General features: G+C 41.0%; 1 protein-coding gene and 1 pseudogene across 1 annotated transcript; both read left to right on the top strand.

Moving 5' to 3' along the window:
• The first annotated feature begins 5,617 nt into the window (after positions 1–5,617).
• Positions 5,618–6,292, top strand: LOC131690575 (DEAD-box helicase Dbp80-like). Its single transcript, XM_058976467.1, has 3 exons — positions 5,618–5,814; positions 5,877–6,039; positions 6,102–6,292. Exons 1-3 carry the CDS (start codon positions 5,653–5,655, stop codon positions 6,269–6,271), a joined length of 495 nt encoding a protein of 164 aa, XP_058832450.1. The 5' UTR covers positions 5,618–5,652; the 3' UTR covers positions 6,272–6,292.
• A 4,230-nt stretch (positions 6,293–10,522) lies between these two features.
• On the top strand, positions 10,523–15,726 carry LOC131690574 (DEAD-box helicase Dbp80-like; annotated as a pseudogene).
• The last annotated feature ends 5,528 nt before the right edge of the window (positions 15,727–21,254 follow it).

The following is a 21,254-nucleotide window of genomic DNA, read 5'->3' as shown; positions in this document are numbered from 1 at the left end:
CCGTAGAGAACGTCGACCCGGTTGGGTTCATATTATATTTGTATATTAAAAATATAAAAAAAAAAATCAAAATTTTAACCTGCATAAGACAAAATCTTATTCAACATTCCATTAGATTTTTTTACGTTCATATAGATAACACAATCTGTAAAGTAACACAAATAAAAAATGAAAATTAGCAAAAAAATATCAATAACAATAATATTGATGAATCATGAAGTAGTTATTAATACCGAGAGTATTTTTGTAATTGTGAATGACAATAAACCAATGTAAAAATAATGTGTGTAATATGGAATGTTCCCACAGGAGGATAACCAGAACTTCGGCCAAAAATACCACAACATTGGCAAAACAACTTGAGGATGAAAAAAGGCTCAACACTACCTTGCGATCAAAATTAAAAAAAGTGCGCTCTGATAAGAAACAGCTGGAACAGTCGTTAGCAGAAGGTAACTACCTGTGCGATTAAATTCTACTATGCACGAAGACAATTCGACCATTGAGCAACAATCGGTTTTGATGACATCAATGAGCAATCTGTCATTTGCATCGCTCCAAGTTCCAGAATGTAAGCCAAGCGACGGTGAAGATGATATCGATCGCAAAATTTACGAGCAATGGAAGGATCTGCTGGAATCATCCATGCAGCTAGCAGGAGTGTCCGAAGAAGTTACGAGAATGAATATTTTCAAAATAAAGGCAGGGTTGAAACTCTTGGATATTTTCGAAGGAACGGTATCAGATACCAATGCACCCGATGTACGTACAGCCCCGTATTCCAACGCAATTTATCGACTTGACTCTTTTTTTGGTTCTCGAGACTATTTATTTATGCAACGACAAAAACTCCGAGCACTGGCACAGAAATCAGGGGAGTCAGATTTAAAATATGTAAAACGGGTAATAGCAGTAGCAAAGCTGTGCGATTTCGACGAAACTATTCTTCTAGAGCAGGTAGCAGATACAATTCAAGCCCATGCATCTAATCGCAGGGTTCGTGAGGTAGCCAGGAAATTTCTGCGCAAAGGAGGACAGCTTGGGGAGATTCTGGATAAAGTTCGAGCTTTGGAGATGGATCAAATCAACGAAGAGACGTATGCGAAGAATCACCTGACAGTTCCACAGCAGGTCCAGGTGGCAGCTGTTGCAGCTGATGGATCAAGTAATGATTATTTCAACAATAATCGGTTCAGCAGTCAGAGATACCAACGTAATAACCAATCTCCGTTTGGTGGTAACTGGAGAGGTGCTAGAGGAAGAGGGTTTGCTCGTGGATATGCCAGAGGAGCGATCGTCCAACAAAAGACGTGTTGGAGGTGTTTGAGTAGTCGACACATCGCAACGGAGTTTTGGAGTATTAAACAAACTTGTCATAATTGCCAACGGATGGGGCATGTAGCACGTGCCTGTCGTCGTATGCCGTCATCAGGCCCAGCGAAGAGGCGAAACAGCAACGACGACAAAGATGAAGCGACAGCTGCGAAGAAGGTTGCTATCGTTAAACAAGACGAGGATGAAGCAGTCATCGATGATGTAAGTTCACCATCTTTGGCTTAACTTATCTGATTTGTCCTGGTTTTCTTTTGCGAGTTATTGGATTGATTTTTGCAAATTGTTATTGAAATAGCTTAAATTTTCTTTAAACAAAACTTAAAACAAGAAAATAAATAAATAAACATACAATGAACTCGTAAATGACTATCATTGATTGAATGAATAAGAAATACAATTTTGATTTCCAGAGATATGTATCCCAATTGAAGCCGAGAGATTTTAATCAGTTAGAATGCTCTTTCGAAGCAGTCAGAGAGTCATCAGACGTGTGCTCATCTGATAATAATATAAATATAAAAACCAAAATCCCGAAACTGGTGGAATCCGGGTTACTCATTTCAAGTGTAAATGAATCGCTGGCTTCAAATGATAATGGAGTAATTGTTGGTAAAATATCGGGAGCTCAAGTTAGTTTTCTAATAGACTCGGGTGCAGACGTAAACACAATCGGAAGCGACACATTCGAAATGTTATTGAACGGAGTCCAATCCAGATCAGGGTTGTTCTGCATCAAAAACGGTACGGACAAACCACTTAAGGCTTACGCATCTTCAAGCCAGATTAATGTTGTGGCAACCTTTGTGGCAGAGCTAACTCTTAGTGAGGATCGCCCATGCTACATGGAAAAATTTTATGTAATCAACAAAGCTCGTGCGTTGCTGGGTAGGGATACTGCTATTAGATACAGTGTTCTGCAGCTGGGTTTAAATGTCCCAATCCGAAATGAACATAAAACAAGCTTCCCAGGAGAAATACATTCACTAAATGTACCAGATGAGTTCCCAAAGTTCAATGTTCCACCGGTGATTCTCAGATACGATAACACCATGCCACCATCGAGAAGGATTTTTACAAATATCCCACCGGCTTTTAAAGCCGAGACCGAGCGACGCATTAACGATCTATTGGCATCAGGAATTATTGAACGCGTCTCAGATTCAATGGACAAATCATATTGCTCATCACTTCTGGTGGTGCCTAAGGGTAAACATGATATAAGATTAGTGGTGGATCTCAGAGGTCCAAATCAATCAATCATCCGTACACCCTTCAAGATGCCGACACTGGAATCTATTCTCTCAGATTTACCAGATTCTAAATGGTTCTCCACAATCGACTTGACGAGTGCCTTCTTCCACGTCGTTTTGGATGAAAGTTCGCGCCACCTGACAAATTTCTTTGCGGGAAATGCTATGTATAGATTCCAAAGGCTCCCATTTGGTCTTACAAACGCTCCAGATATTTTTCAGGAAATTATGCAGACAATTGTATTGACTGGATGTAAAGGAGTTCGTAATTACCTCGACGATGTTCTAGTTTTTGGGAAAACTAAAAAGGAACACGATGAAAACTTGAGCGAAGTGATGCATAGACTGAAAGATCACAACGTCCGCATAAACAATGATAAATGTGTATTTAGTCAACAGTCAGTAAAATTTATTGGATTCCAATTGGGTCACGACGGACTCAGAGTTGAAGATGAAAAACTAAAAGCCATTCGGGGATTTCGTAAACCAGAAACGCAGCAAGAAGTGAAGAGTTTTTTGGGACTAATGAACTTCACTGAACGCTTCATCCCCAACAGAGCTGACAAGACTAAGATGTTAAGGGAACTCGCTAAATGTGAACATTTTTACTGGAGTGAGGAAGAAGAGGCGGAATTTGTGTTCTTAAAAAATGAGGCATTGAAAACCATATCAAAACTTGGTTATTTCAACGTTAGTGATGATACGGAGCTTTTCGTTGATGCATCTCCATTTGGATTAGGTGCAGTTCTTGCACAATACAACAAAGAAGGGGTTCCAAGGGTAATTTCTTGTGCGTCCAAGGCACTGACAGCTGCTGAAATGAGATATCCGCAAACGCAAAAGGAAGCTCTCGCGATGGTTTGGGGAATTGAGAGGTTCACGTTTTATCTAACTGGAAAAAGTTTTGTGGTACGCACTGACTCCGAAGCCAACGAATTTATTTTTGGTAAAGGATACAAATCAAGCAAGCGTGCTGTATCGCGGGCTGAATCGTGGGCTTTGCGGCTGCAGGCTTACGATTTTAAAGTCAAGCGAATACCAGGACAGTTGAATGTAGCAGACTCTCTCTCTCGATTGATATCAAAGGCACAAGTTGACGAGCCCTTCGAGGAAGAAGATGAAAATAATTTATTGTATGCCCTGGATTCGGTCTATATGAACATAACGTGGCATAATATTGAATGTGAATCGGAGAAGGACAACGAATTGAATGATGTGCGTACAGCCATAAAGTCTAATGTTTGGTCGAAACATCTCGTTAGTTACGAGGCACAGTTGAGAGACTTACGGGTTTTGGGCCCAATGGTGTTCAAAATGGATAAAATTGTTCTTCCTTCAAGTTTGCAACTAAAAGCCATAGCAGAAGCGCACAAGGGACATATAGGATGTCCTGCAATGAAAAGAATACTCAGATGTTTTTTTTGGTGGCCGGGGATGAGCGGTGATGTAGAAAAGTTCGTGAGAAATTGCAACACCTGCATAGTAATTTCCAAAAAAAATCCTCCAATTCCTCTCTCAAGTCGCCAGTTGCCAGAAGGCCCTTGGGAAATATTGCAGGTTGATTTTCTGGCAGTTCATGGCTGTGGTTTTGGAGAGTTTATGGTTTTAGTAGACACGTACTCCAGATTTCTCACAGTAGTTGAAATAAGAACTACCGATGCTAGAAATACCAACGAAGCACTTCAGAAGATTTTCTTCACTTGGGGTTTACCGCTTATCCTACAAAGCGATAATGGACCCCCATTCCAGAGCAACGATTTTGTAAGATTTTGGGAATCAAAAGGTGTAAAGGTAATTTACAGAGCAATGCAGTAAAATATTTATGATTTAACTGTTAATATTATTAGGTAAGGAAATCTATTCCGTTGAGTCCTCAGACAAACGGAGCCGTAGAACGCCAAAATCAAGGAGTTATAAAAGCATTGGCAGCAGCTAAAGTTGATGGTAAAAACTGGCGACACGCGTTACAGGAATATGTACACGTACACAATACGCTTAAACCACACGCTAGACTTGGAATTACTCCGTTTGAGTTATTAGTGGGATGGAAGTACAGAGGTACATTCCCTTCACTAGAAATGTTGCACCTGCAGTTTTAAGTTCGGTAGCTACGGAAATTCTGACTAACAGCTCCTGAGGAAAAACAAGCTGCAAGAGAAAGTGGAGAAACAGCTGATGATGCAGGGCATTCAAGTAAGTTGAAATCTGGAGAAAATTTTGATAAGGACATAAGTAACATTGAGAGCCTCTCTTTGTCTACTTTCTCTTAGTACGACGTCACTATAACACTGCACTAATTTTCCAGTACATAGCCGATGGTTTTTATTACAATATTAGGCAAAGAGTCGAGTACTAAATATTGAAACGACCGACTAATAAACAGAAGAGAATGACCCCAAAGAGAATCTCATTGTTGCTTACGTCCTATTCTAAATTTTCTGCCGAAATATTTAGTATCAGTTTTAAAATTATCCATGGCTAATCTTTTAGCCCGGCGGATGCAAGTTTGCTAATGAAAGACGTTCGCTAAGGTCTAGTAGAATCAAAGTTGGATCTGGAGGTGCAGCGGAAGGATTCTTCTTCGCCGGTTGGTTGGTTAAAACTTTCGAAGCTTTGCACATGAAGCCGGAATTTTTTCAGGGAGTATATGCGATGGGTTTCAACGCCCCTTCCAAGATTCAGGAGACGGCTCTACCTACTCTGTTCGCCGGTCCGCCACGGAATATAATCGCCCAGACCCAGTGCTGGCAATGCTCAGTTTAGTCCATCAGTTAAAAAACTATCTGCAGGTGGTTTGCATTTCCCCCACGTATGAGCTGGCAATTCAGAAGGGGGAAGTAGCTGCCAAAATACCAAAGTTTTGTACGGAAATTAAACTTCCTTACGCCGTTCGCGAGGAGATCGTCAAAGGGGCGAAGCTGACTAATCATATCATCGGAACACCCGGCAAGCTAATGGACTGAGGTATAAAGTTCAGGACGTACGACCTAGAAGTTTTCCCATTTTTTACTGGACGAGGCGGGTGTTTTGGTCGCTGTTCTTCTTAGCCACATAAGGGCGTGAGGTGATGGAGTTTGCCGTGTACATCGTACCCAATCCGATCGTCATTCGGCTGGCGCGGGAGCAAGAATCACTCGATAACATCAAACATTACTACGTCAAGTGCCGCAACCAGGACGAGAAATTGTGTGATTACCGTCGGACAAGCGATCATTTTCTGTCATATGATGTATAGGATAGTTGTAAACTCAAAGTAAACTTATTTTCGAAACTGTTAATCGATCGAAACAGGTACGCAAAACGGCCGGTTGGTTGACCGGCAGGATGTCCCAGGATGGTCACTCGGTAGCGGTACTGTCCGGTGATCTAACGGTGGAACAACAGTTAGACGCTCTGGATCGATTCCGAAATGGACTAGAGAAGGTACAGATTATAACGAACGTTTTGTCCAGGGGTAAGTTCCGCCACTTGATTCTGGTTACAACACTAGGTTACAGAGAGATTCTTTCGCCTTAGGTATCGACGTCGAACAGGTGACCATTGTCGTCAACTTCGACCTGCCGATGGATCAGCAGGGACGAGCCGATTGCGAAACGTATCTACATCGAATTAGACGTACCGGTAGATTCGGTAAGTGTGACTCATTCTTGGTATCCTATAGATTGTATTTCTTTCCGCTTCTTTAATAGAATGGAATCACCATCAACATAGTGGACAGTGATCGAAGCATGATGATTTGCAGATCAATCGAAAAACATTCCCGGAAAAAGATTCAGTAGCTAGTCGCGGAGATCTCGGACGAAATTGAAAAGATCGGATCGTAAAGTGTTTTCGACCAGCTACTGGTGAACGGCGTAGGAGCTTTTTCGGGTCATACTTGTTTCGATACTGAATTTATAATTTTATTTAGCTCTACCCAGTTCTATCCCAACATTTGAAAAGGGCCTAACTGCAAAATGTAGCAAACTGAATTTTCATGTTTTCCATTAACAAATATCTACCCGAGCACGTACACAACGCATCAGTTGATTATGAAGAATTTTGATAGCGATTTTATAACAATTTTTTTTTTAGTAGCAATATGCGCAATCAAAAGAAATAAATTAGTATCAATTTTCCAAATAGGATTATAATGAATCTGACCTTTGACAAAATTCTCAATGTTTACGTTTTGCAGATAAGCCCTTTTTAAATGTTTGATAGAGTTGGTTTTCTTACATTCTATGCCTCTTACGACTTAATAAATTTTTTGCCTGAATTTATTCATTAACTTATTTATAAATTTAATTATTTATTGGTGTATTAATTTCTCTATGTATTTATTATTCATTTATATTTTATCAGTGTAGATGTAGTCTCGCAATCCTTTCTGATTATATAGGTTAAATTTCCCTTAACCCACTTTGACTCAGCGAATGAAATTTCATACGCAAAAACAACACATTTCTGGATCATACTTGTTATACAATAATGGCGTGTTCGAGCTTCTGGTTTTCTGTGAACGTTAATTAATACTTTTTAATTTATAATGTGTATGCTCAATAATCTTTTTTTATTAAATTCGATTGTGTTTTCGAATGTCAAAGTTGGCCAAATTTCAAACCAAAATATGAACAACACATATTAAATTTCTCTTCCAAATCACTAATTCTTGTTTCGGATTGAGAACGAATGGCCATGAGAAGTGTGAAAGATGTGACTCAGTGCGAAAAAATGGAAGAAATTGGTGAAACAATTGCGAAAATTCTCCTGGTAGTTCATGGTATGAAATTTCATACGCTAGGCTGAACCGATATCTTTTTTTCCTAAGGTAAAATTATTTCCTCTTTGGGACCCGGAGGGAACTCACAACATTCTCACTGATTTTAATGTTGAAGCAGTGCATTCAAGGCTAACAAATGCTTAATACGTTGCAAATCATCCCTGGTTCTAACCAGAATATTTTTTATGTAAATTCTCGTAAGAAAATGTTCTTTTTCTTAAAATTATTACAAATTTTGAGGGAAAGATGGTTTGATGCAACGAACCAACAAAACGGCATGAGAGAGAGGAGAGAAGTGTTAAAATCATTCAAAATAGCTGCTAAATAAATTTTCTCGCAAGGTTGAGGATATTATTCGTTTTTATGCTAAATATAAGGATATTAGCCGAATTTTCTCTGTAATTATTTGATACCCTATCAACCCAGCGTATGAAATTTCATATACTATTTTTTTTTTGCACCAAAACATTCCAAACGGGTTATTTTATTTTTCCCATACTTAATCCGGCATAATATGAGGGCTCACGAAGCGGATTAGCGGGTCTGAGCGTAAAATTTAAAAAAATCAGATTGTCATTTTTGCATATTTTGGATACCTAAGATAAGAAAAATATGTCCAAGAAAGGATTTACTCGAATTCAACTTGGTTCGACTACTAGAGCCCATCAAACTACCAACTATCAATTTTCATATGAGGGTGACAAAATCGGGGGCTGATAAAATCGGGTCTTTAGTGTATTTAATATATAATATTTAACATTTAATACTTTATATTTTTTATTTTATATTTATTGTTGAATATTTAACGTTTGATATTTAATATATAAAATGTAATATTCAATGTTTAATATTCATACTCAATGCGTGGTATTTAGTATTTAATGATCAATGTTTTATATTTGATATACAATACTCAATGATTATGAATGCACTACTAGACACCTCACATAAATGCGCGCATCACATAGCAACGCTTGAGACCATGAAACACTTCCCCGGGATTCCTTAAACTTTTTCTCTAGCCTTTTCTAGTGTTTCATGCAATAATAATTACCACGAATTACTTATGGCAATAAATTTGAATTACGATTCAAATTGTTATACCAAAAATAGGTTTGTATCTGTACTGATTATTGATAGCATTCGCTGATACTTCCAGAACTTTTAGTAGTAGCCATTGTTATCAATCGATTTTTAACGTCACCCAAAGTTTAAAGCCTAGGGTTTAGTTCGACCTGAAACAGATTGAGTCGGAGTTGGTTGTTATATTTGCGCTGGAATCCATTCCAGATTCCGAAACGTGTTTCGAAATGTAGTTTCCCCGAGACTTGTATGCTTTTTAATGGTCACACGCCGATTTAGACTTACGATTCGGATAATTGCAATAAATTTGGTTTAGCGAATTTCGATCATTTCCCTGGGTCTTCTAGAAACGGTAGAAGCAGCCAATTTAGATAAAAAAAATGGCCCGCCAATGATTTAAATTTCCGATTCCAGGAATTGTAATGTCTAAATTGGTCAGACTGAACTTCCCTGAGACATCCGGAACCGTCACAAATAAGCATTATGATTAATCATGCTCGAAACATGATTCACGCTGAGTACGTCACTTCCCTGATAGCTTCATGAATGGCAAATAGGTTTACAATTATCACCGATTACATACACATCAGTGATGAATTAATAAAATACACCATTTAAAACATTCAAATGACAGCAGAAATATAAAAAAGAAATAAACAAACAACAGCTGATGTCGTTTTTTAGTTATCAAAAGCGACATCTAACAGCAAACACACAGACTAGTTTTCGCGAGCAAATGTCAAAATTCCGCACGGAAGAAGGAAAAATATTTCGCGACCTCATTTCGCAAGAGGTGCATACTAAGCTAAACGAGGGAACATTGATCAATTTTTCTACAGTTTTTCGAATAACTTTCTTCATGTAACTATTTGCATTTTTAAAACAAGTACTGGTACCAATAGATTGAAAACGTCTAATTTGCTTGGTAATTTATTTCGATCTACCATAAAAATTAAATAAATTAGTTGTAAATTTTCATTCGTTGTTTTCGGGGTAACTTTGATCAGCAATCGTGTATCGAAATGAGAAATATCGCTCCAAATAGTGTGTAAATTGCATATCTGCAGGCGATTTCATGGCCCCATATTGTGACGTCCCGGGAGAGAAAAAAATTGCCTAGAAGGATACAGCAGACTTTTATCGAAGACTGTATATCAAGAAAACTGGCAACTCTGTCCAGAATCTGGAGACAGTAACAGCAACGCCACTTGCGAGTAAAGGTGGTACTACCCATAGTGATGCACACACACACATATACACTTTTACATCAAGCTTCCTTCCTTCCTCCAATAGAGGCGCTGTAACCTCTGTCGCTTTTTGTTTGTATGGGGGAAGGAAAGAGATATCAGTATTCTTGATAAGTAGTCTTCGCTTTTATCGAACTTTTTCAGAAAAATAGTCGAAATTAAATAGTTTACAATAAAAATCTCGGATTTTCAAAATAAATTATTGGACAAAAAATTTTACGGTTTCTAAAATCATCAGATCAGTTCAGTTAAAGTTGATTGATTTCATTAATATACAAGTAATTGTTTGAACATATTGAACCGATGCGTGAAAGTTGTATCATTTTCAATTAGAATTTATGTTTATTGAAGGTACATTAAATGATGAAAGAATCGTTGCTGGTTGAAGCTGAACATGTTTAGAATAGGGTTTGTATTTTGTTTCGGTGATTCTACATCTTATCGTACGTTACTGAAAAAAAGTCTTATTTGATCAAACTTACCCCGGTGATTAAAGATACCCCGTTTTACGGTAACATGGTTTTACTGAAAGCATTTTTTTAGAGAATTAGTTACGTAATAGGGAAGAGGGGATAGAGATATGGGTGACAATTACGTGATAACGTGGTGGTAGGGGGAGTAAAATTTGGGCTACCTTTACGATACGTAATTTATGAATGATCCATTATGTTGAGTTAAAACGCGACGTGTTCTTGAGCCGCCTAAAAATTGTACGTATATTTCGCTATTCTTCGCAGTTGTTGCATCCTAAAGCTAAGTATGCACCTCTTGCGAAATGAAATTTCCTATACAAAACCTATGCATAAAAAACGTCGCGAAATGCTCGCGAAAAAAATTTCGTTTCCATTTCGTAAGCGGTACGCAGCTCTCGCGAAAACGATAACGAAAAATGCAGTTAGCCGAGACACGGTTCGACAAACGATAAGTTTCATAATACTTCCGCGAGATAGCGCTGCTTTCTATGCGCTGTCACCAAGGCAAACTTTTTCCTTGCGAAATAATGGTCAATGGTATTATTTCGCACGGAGGCTCGCGAAATTTTGACAGGTTGCAATGAAAAAATATAAAAAAACACAAGATTAGTAATTTTTTGTATTTTTTTCATCGCGACCTGTCAAAACTTTGTAGTTTTGAGAATCAATATTTTGAATTTGAATGGTAAGTTTTAAAATATTATTGGAATTGTGATTGTTTCTAGTAATTATTATTATTTACAGGCACACCCGAACAAAGCAGCCACAAGAGCAGCATTTTTCGTCAGCAGCAGAAGCAGCAGCCATCTATCTACTTGATAAGTTTTCATCAGATGCTACAAATCAGCTCAACTTGACTCAACATCCTGGATCTGGCAATCAGCCAACCAACATTAAATCGATACAACCGTAGCAGTACCAACAACTCCAAATCCAGCAGCTGCCAACAATCTCTCAAAAAAGAACCACAGCAATTACAGCTCAGAACCAACAAAGCAACAAGAGCTTTTTTACGAATAATGGACCCAACGGACACACTTTATCGGCACATTCTGTCGTAAAACTTGCCTGCCACTATTCTTACCAGCGGTTACCTTCCTGATGTAGAGAAATCAGAGTCAAACACAAACGTCATATTACTGCCTTGGCTCCTACCAGTTGCTTGCATGAAAATATCGCTGCCTCCACAGTGTTCGTGATTCCATCCCAGCAGCAGCTAGCAACCACAATTCCAGTGCTTATCGCCAGCAACATCAGAAAATTAAGATTTCCCCTAGACCATGACCATCATCCGACAGATCGGTAGCAACAACGTTCAACTGACGGTAGAACCAGGCCAGCAACCGCAACTAGTGCAATCGATCCAAGCCAATCAGGGCCAAATGTAGAAGACCATTGGTCAACCGCAAAAAAGATACATCAACAGCACCTTCAAACACAGTACCAGCAGCACACTGTACTGTACCACGCCGCGTGCAGGAGGACTTTTTTATTCAGTTGGTGCAGCAAGGTGAGTCATTTTTACTACCTTTTTTAGTTTCGAAGGATCAGTACCGTGTTCAGTACATTGTAATGTAATACCCTATTCTTCTTTCAAAAGCTCGCGTTCACTCATTCACGGATATTTTTTATCCTAATTTTTTTTCAGATCGAACAGCAACCATAGCGGATACACATCACTAGGGTTACCAACCGTCCTTATTTTAAAGGACATGTCCTTAATTTCGATGATTTGGGAAAGCGTCCTTAATTTTACTTCAAATGTCCTTAGTTTTAATCTCAATCCATGTTATATTTGAAATCAATTAGATTAAATTCACTTAAGCGAATGAAACATTTTACTCGCCATTTTAGTTGTGCGCTTCCTTAGATTCTTTTGATTTGTTATGTTCAGATTAATGATTCAAAAACATTGATTAATTTTATTGCTTGAAGAAAAGTTACAAACTAATACTTTTCATGTTTCTCATCTTGTTGAGCGCTGACAGAAAAAAAAGATTTGTCCTCTAATTCGGACCATCGAATTTTAAACAGCTATCACTTTTTAGCACAGGCGGCAAATTTCTTAGTAACTTCATGGACTTTAATCAATAAGTTCTCTTAAGGAAAAACTTTGATTTTTGGAAATGAAGATGAAAAAATTAGGATTTCTCGCAATAATATCCATACAAATTTCAAATGTAACACGGTATGCCACCACCTAATATTCTGCATAGTTTCTTAGGACCCCAGAAGAACAAAAAAAGCGCTGTTCTAAAAAAATATTGGAAATCTTTTCTTAACACCACTCAACCAAACACATTTAGTCAAAGATTAGTAAAATTTGTTAATCTCGGTCAAAATTCAAAATGTCCTTATTTCGCTTTCAGCCCATTTGGTAACCCTACACATCACCGAACACCAGCAACATAATGCCATGGTAACCACCCAGCAGCAGAACACGGTGATAATGGGCCAACAGTAAATACAACATCAAGATCCTCGGAAAGGACTTTCTCTTTCGGTATGTGTTTAACAGTAGCTTCTCTCCTCCAAGCATTCCTTTGCATATTTAGATGTCCTTGTCAATTTACAGAACAAACATAATGGAAGCATACTCTACACGCGCGACATATTCAATCGGGCCAACCGTGTGATTCGTTTGGAAAAAAGCGCTCATCATCGGTTTCATGGCAGCGAAGTGAGCAGACAAAACAAGGCGTTTTTTTCCGCAAGGTCGCTCTGGGCAAAAGTTCAGCCAATTGCAAGGAATAAACCACCGGAGTGACAGTATCCGTGCTGTTTGGGACCTTTTTCCATATATTGTAGCTTTTGAATTTTAATACCCGGTCGAAACGATGGCAAGTGCTGCCGATAACTGGGTCAAAAAGGCGGAGGGAGGATCAGGAAATTTCTGCACTCGGTAAGTGTTTTTTTTTGTCATAACCAACTAACCTATTTTTGGAGCGATAATTTTTCCATAGGTTTTGAATTTTTCTTTTCAATACAAATAGGTTATCGATCTGAGTATCCCTAAGGATAAGGAACCAGAGCCGGCGGCTGACAGCCCAAAAAAAGAGAATGCGGAAAAACCTTCTAGTTCACCGCCAGTAGAACCAGCGATCAAATTACTCCCGTAGAAACGGCTGCACCTGCAGTTTTGTTTTCGGTAGCTACAGAAATTAAGACTTTAGCAGCTCCTGAAAAAAAAGCTGCTAGCGAAAATGGAGAAACAGCTTCCTCCACGGAAGATGCAGAGGCATTCAAGTAAGTCGAAATCTGGAGAAAATTTTGATTAGGACATAAGTAACATTGAGAGCCTCTCTCTGTTTACTTTCTGTTTCGATTATTACGTCTTTATAACACTTTACACTAATTTTCCAGTACATATCGAAAGCCGATAGTTTTTACTAGAATATTAGGCAAAGAGTTGAGTACTAAATATTGAAACGACCGAGTAATTAACAGAAGAGAAACACCCCAAAAAGAATCTCATTGTTACTTACGTCCTATTCAAATTTTTCTCCAGAAATATTTAATATCAGCTTTGAAATTATCCATGATTCATCTTTTAGCCCGGCGGATGCAAGTTTGCTAATTAAACTTATTCGCAAAGGTCTAGTAGAATCAAAGCTGGATCTGGGGGTGAAGGATCCTTCTTCGCCGCTATACTTGGTTAAAACTTTCGAAGCTTTGCACATGAATTCGGAACTGCTTCTATGCTATGGATTTCAACGCTCCTTCCAAGATTCAGAAGACGGCTCAACCTACTCTGTTGGCCGATCCACCACAGAACATAATCGCCCAGAGTTGGTCGGGAACAAGAAAAACCACTGCCTTCGTGCTGGCAATGCTCAATCGAGTCAATCCGTTGAAAAACTATCCGCAGGTGATTTGCCTTTCCCCACGTATGAACTGGCAATTCAGAAGGGGAAAGTAGCTGCAAAACGGCAAAGTTTTGTGCGGAAATCGAACTTGTTTAAACCGTTCGCGGTGAGAAGATCGTCAAAGGGGCGAAGCTGACTAATCATATCATCGGAACAGCCGGGCGTTCGACCTTAAGAAGATTGCCATTTTTGTACCGGACGAGGCGGGCGTTATGATCGCTGTTCTTTTTAGCCACGTACGAGCGGGAGGTGATGGGATTCGTCCAGTACATCGTAACCAATCCGATCATGATTCTTCTGGTGCGGGAGCAAGAATCACTCGATAACACCAAACACTACTACGTCAAATGCCGCAACCAGGACGAGAAATATCAAGCAATTTCAAACATGTACGGTGTGATTACCGTCGGACAAGCGATCATTTTCAGTCATATGATGTATAGGACAGTTGTAAACTCCAAGTAAACTTATTTTCGGCATTGTTAATCGATCGAAACAGGCACGCAAAACGGCCGGTTGGACCAGGATAATCACTCAATAGCGGTACTGTCCGGTGATCTAACGGCGGAGCAACGGTTGGCCGTTCTGGATCGATCCCGAGCCGGACTAGAGAAGGTATTGATTACAACGAACGTTTTGTCTAGGGGTATCAAGTTCCACCACGATTCTGGCTGCAGCACCAGGTTACGGAGAGATTCTTCCGCCTTAGGTATCGATGTTGAACAGGTGACCATTGTCATCAACTTCGACCTGCCGATGGATTAGCAGGGATGAGCCGATTGCGAAACGTATCTACATCGAATTAGACGCACCGGTAGATTCGGTAAGTGTGACTCATTCTTGTGATCCTATAGATTGTATTTCTTCCCACTTCTTTAACAGAATGGAATCACCATCAACCTAGTGGGCAGTGATCGAAGTTGCTAGACGCGGAGAACTCGGACGAAATTGAAAAGATCGCACCGTAAAGTGTTTTCGACCAGCTACTGGTGAAAGCCATAGGAGCTTTTTTGGGTCATACTTGTTTTGATTCTGAATTTATAATTTTATTAATTTTTTTTTTCTTCCTTGACCTGACATAAGGTATACAAATGTAACCAACAGGGTATCGTAAGCTAATAAATTTACAATTACAATTTATCTCTACCCAGTTCTATCCAAACATTTGAAAAGGGCCTAACTGCAAAATGTAACAAATTGAAATTTCATGTTTTCCATTAACAAATATCTACCCGAGCACGTACATAACGCAACATTTGATCATGAAGAATTTTGGTAGCGATGTTACAACAATTAATAAAAGGCCTAATTGATTTTTATGACCGAACTGATTATGAAAGGACCTAACTGATTGAAAAGTGCCTAACTAGCAATACACTCGTTTTAAATGGATTATAACGTACTATTGTATTATGACTGATTGTAAAAGGCTTATAACATCTTTTCCATAATTTACATACAGGGTCAATCTGACCATCAAATTAGAATTCAGTTAATTCGTCTAACTTTCGGTGTAATATCAGACTTGAACAGAATTTTTTTTTGTGAGGTATTCTGCCGCTAGAAGCAAAACTGTCCCATGTGCTATGGGAATCCCTATACACATGGGACAATTATTCTTCTTGTGGCAGTAATACAAGTAGTAGCAATATGCGCAATTCCTTAAACCTCTCTAGTGTTTCATACAATAAGAATTACCACGAATTACTTATGGCAATAAATTTGAATTACGATTCTCACAATTGTTATACCAAAAATAGGTTTGTATCCGTACTGATTATTGGTAGCATTCCCTGAGACTTCCAGAACATTTAGTAGTAGCCATTGTTATCATAATCGATTTTTAACATCAGCCAAAGTTTAAAGCCTAGGGTTTGGTTCGACCTGAAACCGATTGAGTCGGAGTCGGTTGTTATATTTGCGTTATATTTCCGGATTCCGAAGCGTGTTTCGAAAGGTAGTTTCCCCGAGACTTGTGAAAGCGGTAAAGGCGGCCAAGGCAATCAGATTTGCTTCTTAATGGTCAAACGCCGATTAAGAGTTACGATTCGGACAGTTACAATAGATTTGGTTTGAGCGAATTTCGATCATTTCCCTGGCTCTTCTGGAACCGGTAGAAGCAGCCAATTTAGATAGAAAATGGCCAGCCAATGATTTAAATTTCCGATTGCAGGAATTGTGCTGTCTAAATTGGTCAGACTGAACTTCCCCGAGACATCCGGAACCGTCACAAATAAGCATTATGATTAATTATGCTCAAAATATGATTCACGCTGAGTACGTCACTTCCCTGAGAGCTTCATGAATGGCAAATAGGTTTACAATTGTTACCGATTTCATACACATCCGTGATGAATTAATAAAATACATTATTTAAAACATTTAAATGACAACAGAAATATAAAAAAGAAATAAACAAACAACAGCTGATGTCGTTTTCCAGTTATCAAAAGCGACATCTAACAGCAAACACACAGACTAGTTTTCGCGAGCAAATGTCAAAATTCCGCACGGAAGAAGGAAAAATATTTCGCGACCTCATTTCGCAAGAGGTGAATACTAAGCTTAAAGCGGAACAAATCAGTATCAACAGAACAGGGAGGAATTTCTATGTGCATAGCGCCCACTCTATTTCAACTACTAAGTAGTTAACCTTCAGTAGGGTTACAGCACCACTCCTCGACACACCACCAACCACACAGACCATGGCAGCAGAAAAACTAGTTGTGGGTGGAGACTTAGTGCTCTTACCCGACGAAGACAATCTGGGCGGCAACTTCAGATTGTCTGATTTACCGAGCCCTGCGGCTCCCTTGTGCCATTCAGGACCGCAACTCCCTTCTTTTACCATTCAGCACCACTTACTCGTTGAGCACCTGACTTGTTCGCGAACTACTCGGTTTACGACGATGACCCTAGCCTACTCCGACGGAGAATTCTTCGGCGAAAGAAATTCTCCTGAAACTGAGCCAACCAGCCAGGTGTCGAGGTCAGTTCGGCGATTCCGGTGGAGGATGGCGTCCGGTTCGTTGGTGCCCCGATGACCCGCGACTGGTGGTATCTCCTCGTTTACTCAGTCTAGTCTTCGGTGGTGAATCTAGCGTACGGCGACGGAGAGTTCCCCGACGAAGGAATTTCTCCCGATACCGATTCTTCTTTGGTTTAAGCACCACAACTTCTGTCCGATGCCATTTAACACCGTAACTCCTTTGAGCCCTTTGGTTCCCCTGTCGTTCCATTTCACTTCACTTTCGCGACGAGCCATTCAGCTCCCGCCCTTACATGTTCGCAAACTACTCGGTCTATTCCCCGATAATAGAACTAGCCTACGCCGATGGAGAATTCCACGTTGAGGGAGGTTCTTGCGAAATCAAGCGGTAGACACCATTGGGGCTTTGGTATGCCTGTTGGTGTATAAGACTAATAAAGATAAAGAATAAAGATTTCTCCCGATACCGAGTTTCGTTTCCGTGAGCCAATTAGCTCCCCGCTTCGTCCCGATCTACTCGGTCTAGTCCCAGGCGGTAGACCTAGCCTACTCAACGGGCCAGACAGTGGGTGCTGAGGTCCAACCAGTGATTCCTGGTGGAGCGTAGCTTCCGGTGCCCCAACGACCCACTGCCAGCTATTCGACGCAGCGGTCTACTCGGTCTAATCCCCGGCGGTGGATCTAGCCTACTCACGAGCTACCCAGTAGGATGTCGAGGTTGGTCCGGCGATTCCGGTGAACCCTGCCATCTGGTTCGCTGGCACCCGGAACCCGGTGCTAGGTCGCATATTACTCAACTGGTCCCCGGCGGTGGACCTAGTCTACAACGTCGGAGAGTTCCCCGACGGCGGACTTTCTAGCCAATGGCGCTACTTTGTTAGTTCCTTCGCCACTTCCTCTGCAGCTCGGAGAGTATAGTTGTAACCACTCCGTTGACAACAGCGTCCCAGGTATGCTCATATCTTTTCGTCGATATTGTCAATTGTCGCACCAGACATACCCCTACGAACTTCTTCAAACATAGGGCATTCGAAGACCACGTGTTCCGGTGTCTCTTGCACGTTCAACACCCCAGGCAAATAGGTGACGAAGCATATCCAAACCGATGCAAGTACTTCCAGAAGCATCCGTGCCCGGACAAAAACTGCGTCAAATGGAAGTTCACATCTCCATGCTTCCTATGTACCCAAGCAGACACATTTGGGGTGAGTCCGCGTTGTCCCACTCTTGCTGCCATTTAACCAACGAGTCCACTCGGACCAGTCTCTTTGCGATACGTGCATTTTTCCGCTGGTTGCATTCCACGTCGTCAGCCAGAGTGATGCAGCTGGGGATCATCCCGACAATAACGCATAGTGCCTCCGAGAATATTGTTCTGTAAGCACTCGCGACTGGTACGGCCATCAGCCGGAATGTCATGTTCAGCTTTTCACGGTTCCGCTTGGATTTCAGCGCAGCACCTCAGGCAGAAACCCCATATCGGAGTATCGACGACGAACCATTAGACAGCAGACGTCTCGTGCTGCTTCTTGGGTCGCCGACGTTCGGCATGATTCTCGCTATTGCGTTCGTTGCCTTCGCCAACTTTTCGCAGGCGTAGTCGACGTGGTTGTTGAAGCTCAACCGGTCGTCGATTATTACTCCCAATTGCTTCAGTGCACGCTTCGATGCAATCACGTGCCCTTCGACGTCGATCTGCATCAGCTGAACCGCTTTGCAGATGCTGACCAACAACTCCTTCGTCTTGTGGTGAGCTCTTTGCAGCTTGACCTCGTTCATCCAGCTCTCAATCCCGTCTATTGTCTCCGTCACCGACACCTCCACTTCTTCGAGTGTCTCACCCGTCATCGTTCATGACACGAGGTCCGCAAAATCTACGATTTTCTCTTTCCTGGTGAGCCTCAGTGTTAAGACCCCACCGTACATCCCGTTCCAAAGAGTTGGACCGATAATGGAGCGCTGGGGAACGTTGATTACTGCCCTTCGGTCGTCTCGTACAGCAACACTCTGCTCTGGAAGTAGCTCTTCAGGATCTGGCATAGATAGTCGGGAACCCTCATTCTGTACAGCGCTGCAGCGGTTGAATGCGCTCTTCACGCCAATCGTGACCACAGCGCAGTATCGATCTCCTCTTCGCTACTGTTTAGATGCCTTCTCAGCACTCTCGAACACTGTCCGAATTGCATCCACTGTCGATGCTCCTTTGCGGAATCGGAACTGCATCTTGCACAGTCTGCGCCCACCTTCCGTGAGTTTCGTCAACCTCTTAAGGATGCTCCTTTCCAGGAGTTTTCCGAGTGTATGCAGCATACATATGAGCCTCTACGAGTCCGAATTGCCAGGTGGCTTCCCTGGCTTTGGTAGCAACACCAGCTTCTGGACCTTCCACATTTCGGGAAAGTTGCCTTCATTTAGACACTTCTGCAGCACCATCCTGAACATATTCGGATATGCTAGAATCGCAGCTTTCGGCACCACGTTTGGTATTCCATCTTTTATTTTAGGCGCTTCTATGCTTCTGCGAGCTCGTCGTTAGTATGTGTTTGTGTGTGTATGTAACGGACAAACTCTCTTTCGTGTTTCTCAGCAATGGGCGAACCGATCTTATTCAAACCAATTTAGAATGCAAGGCCTATCACCTAAACAGAACGCTTTTAATTTGTTTTTTATTTTGATGTTTAGTTTACAAGATATGAATGTTTGAATGTGTCAAAAAGGTGCCTTTTCGAATTTTTTTGGAATTATCTATCGAAATCGACGACATAGATAAACACTTTATGTATTTTTAGACAGCTTTTACGAATACATTTTGAACGAGCCATAGTTTGTTGAAATCGTACTATTCTCAAAAGGGATATTTAAGGGGAGTAATTAATTATTACAATGCAAAAATATCGACAAGCGACTTGGCGACGAAGCTTTTTATAGAACAATTTATGGTGTTAACTGCCATTCAAAAACTACTTGACCGATTTATTTCAAATTTTGTAAAAAATTTCTAACCCCTACGTCAAGTTTTCGAGAAAATTTTTTCATTACGGGGGACATTTTCGGCCGGCGTCACGCAAACTCGTTCCGTCCTTGTTGTCGAACAGCTTTTTCAACGCTTACTTCTTCTTCTTCGTCATTATCTTCGCCGGACGGCCGCTACCGGCCTTCCGCTCCACGCGCAGGGATGCCAGGATCCGGTAAACTGTACTCACGAGCACGTTTTCGTCTCGAAAGGTGTCTACCGTAAACTTTGTTCCACAATGGCCATGCGTTTCGTAAAACCGTAGAACACGCTCGCGGAGTGCTTGCTGTTTCGACGCCATCTTCGATTGAGCTGACAGCACCCGAGCAAAAAGAAACATACCACCCATTTGTAGGGAATCCAGAGAGCAATTGTCTTGGAGAGAGAAAAAAAATTACTCTTTACTTTAATTACAGAAAGGTATTGAAATAATTCCTATTTTTTATTGAACGCCCGTTACAAGAAATGTCTTATCACACTGTTAGGTGGATGAAAAGCATTTTTTATATTCAATTCAAGCTTAATGTTTAATTATTTGATAATTTCCAGAGCTTATATTCCCGTCTTTTGCTCCTATCGCTACCCTACCTTCGTGACGTCATCTATCCTTTCTTTCCTGAATTCTTACGATCTACGTAGGACCTAAGCCCTCTCCCTCTTTTCTTCTTCTACTACACACAATTCAAAAATTTCCTACTTTCGACACGTTCTGTGAAAGTGTAGTATTCGGTTGTTGGTTGTACTTACAGGCACTGGAACGTTCGCTCTCGAGTGGTGAGAAGTTCAACAGCTTCGGCTCGCCGTCGGGTGCTGATGGGTACACTGCCCAAGTGCCCACCTGCTGTGCTGGTTCGGTGCTACGATGTGCGATGAGGCCGTTTTAGGCCACCGGTGGGTGGGTGGTAAATTGCACCGTATCGATGCTCGACGGATGTTCACTGTGGGGCCCCTAGTAGGTGGTGGTGAAATGCATCGTATCGGTGCTCGGTAGATGATCTTGCGTTCACTTCAGGCTTCAGGTGGTAACGAAGCGTTCTGCTTCGGTTTCACTTTTGCTGATGCTGCGGTTGGTCGATCTCGAGCAGCGCGAAGTGAAAATGATACTGTTCGCTGTGGCGGAGTATGTGTTCGTCGTCCGGCGTACTACGGATAGTGATCGCGTGCACCAATTCGGATCACTTGGCGGATCAAAAGGGAAAAAGCCGCTAGATCGTGAACTACGATCTACTAAGCTAT

Source organism: Topomyia yanbarensis, chromosome 3 (genome assembly GCF_030247195.1).
Source record: "Topomyia yanbarensis strain Yona2022 chromosome 3, ASM3024719v1, whole genome shotgun sequence".
Lineage (NCBI taxonomy): Eukaryota > Metazoa > Arthropoda > Insecta > Diptera > Culicidae > Topomyia > Topomyia yanbarensis.
This window is presented reverse-complemented; position numbering and strand designations above follow the sequence as displayed.

Excerpts from the sequence above, each read along its gene's own strand:
- LOC131690575 (XM_058976467.1), top strand. The coding sequence starts at position 5,653 with ATGGAGTTTGCCGTGTACATCGTACCCAATCCGATCGTCATTCGGCTG. Across the intron at positions 5,815-5,876 it reads ATCATTTTCTGTCATATGAT|GTACGCAAAACGGCCGGTTG; the intron begins GTATAGGATAGT and ends CGATCGAAACAG. Across the intron at positions 6,040-6,101 it reads AACGAACGTTTTGTCCAGGG|GTATCGACGTCGAACAGGTG; the intron begins GTAAGTTCCGCC and ends CTTTCGCCTTAG.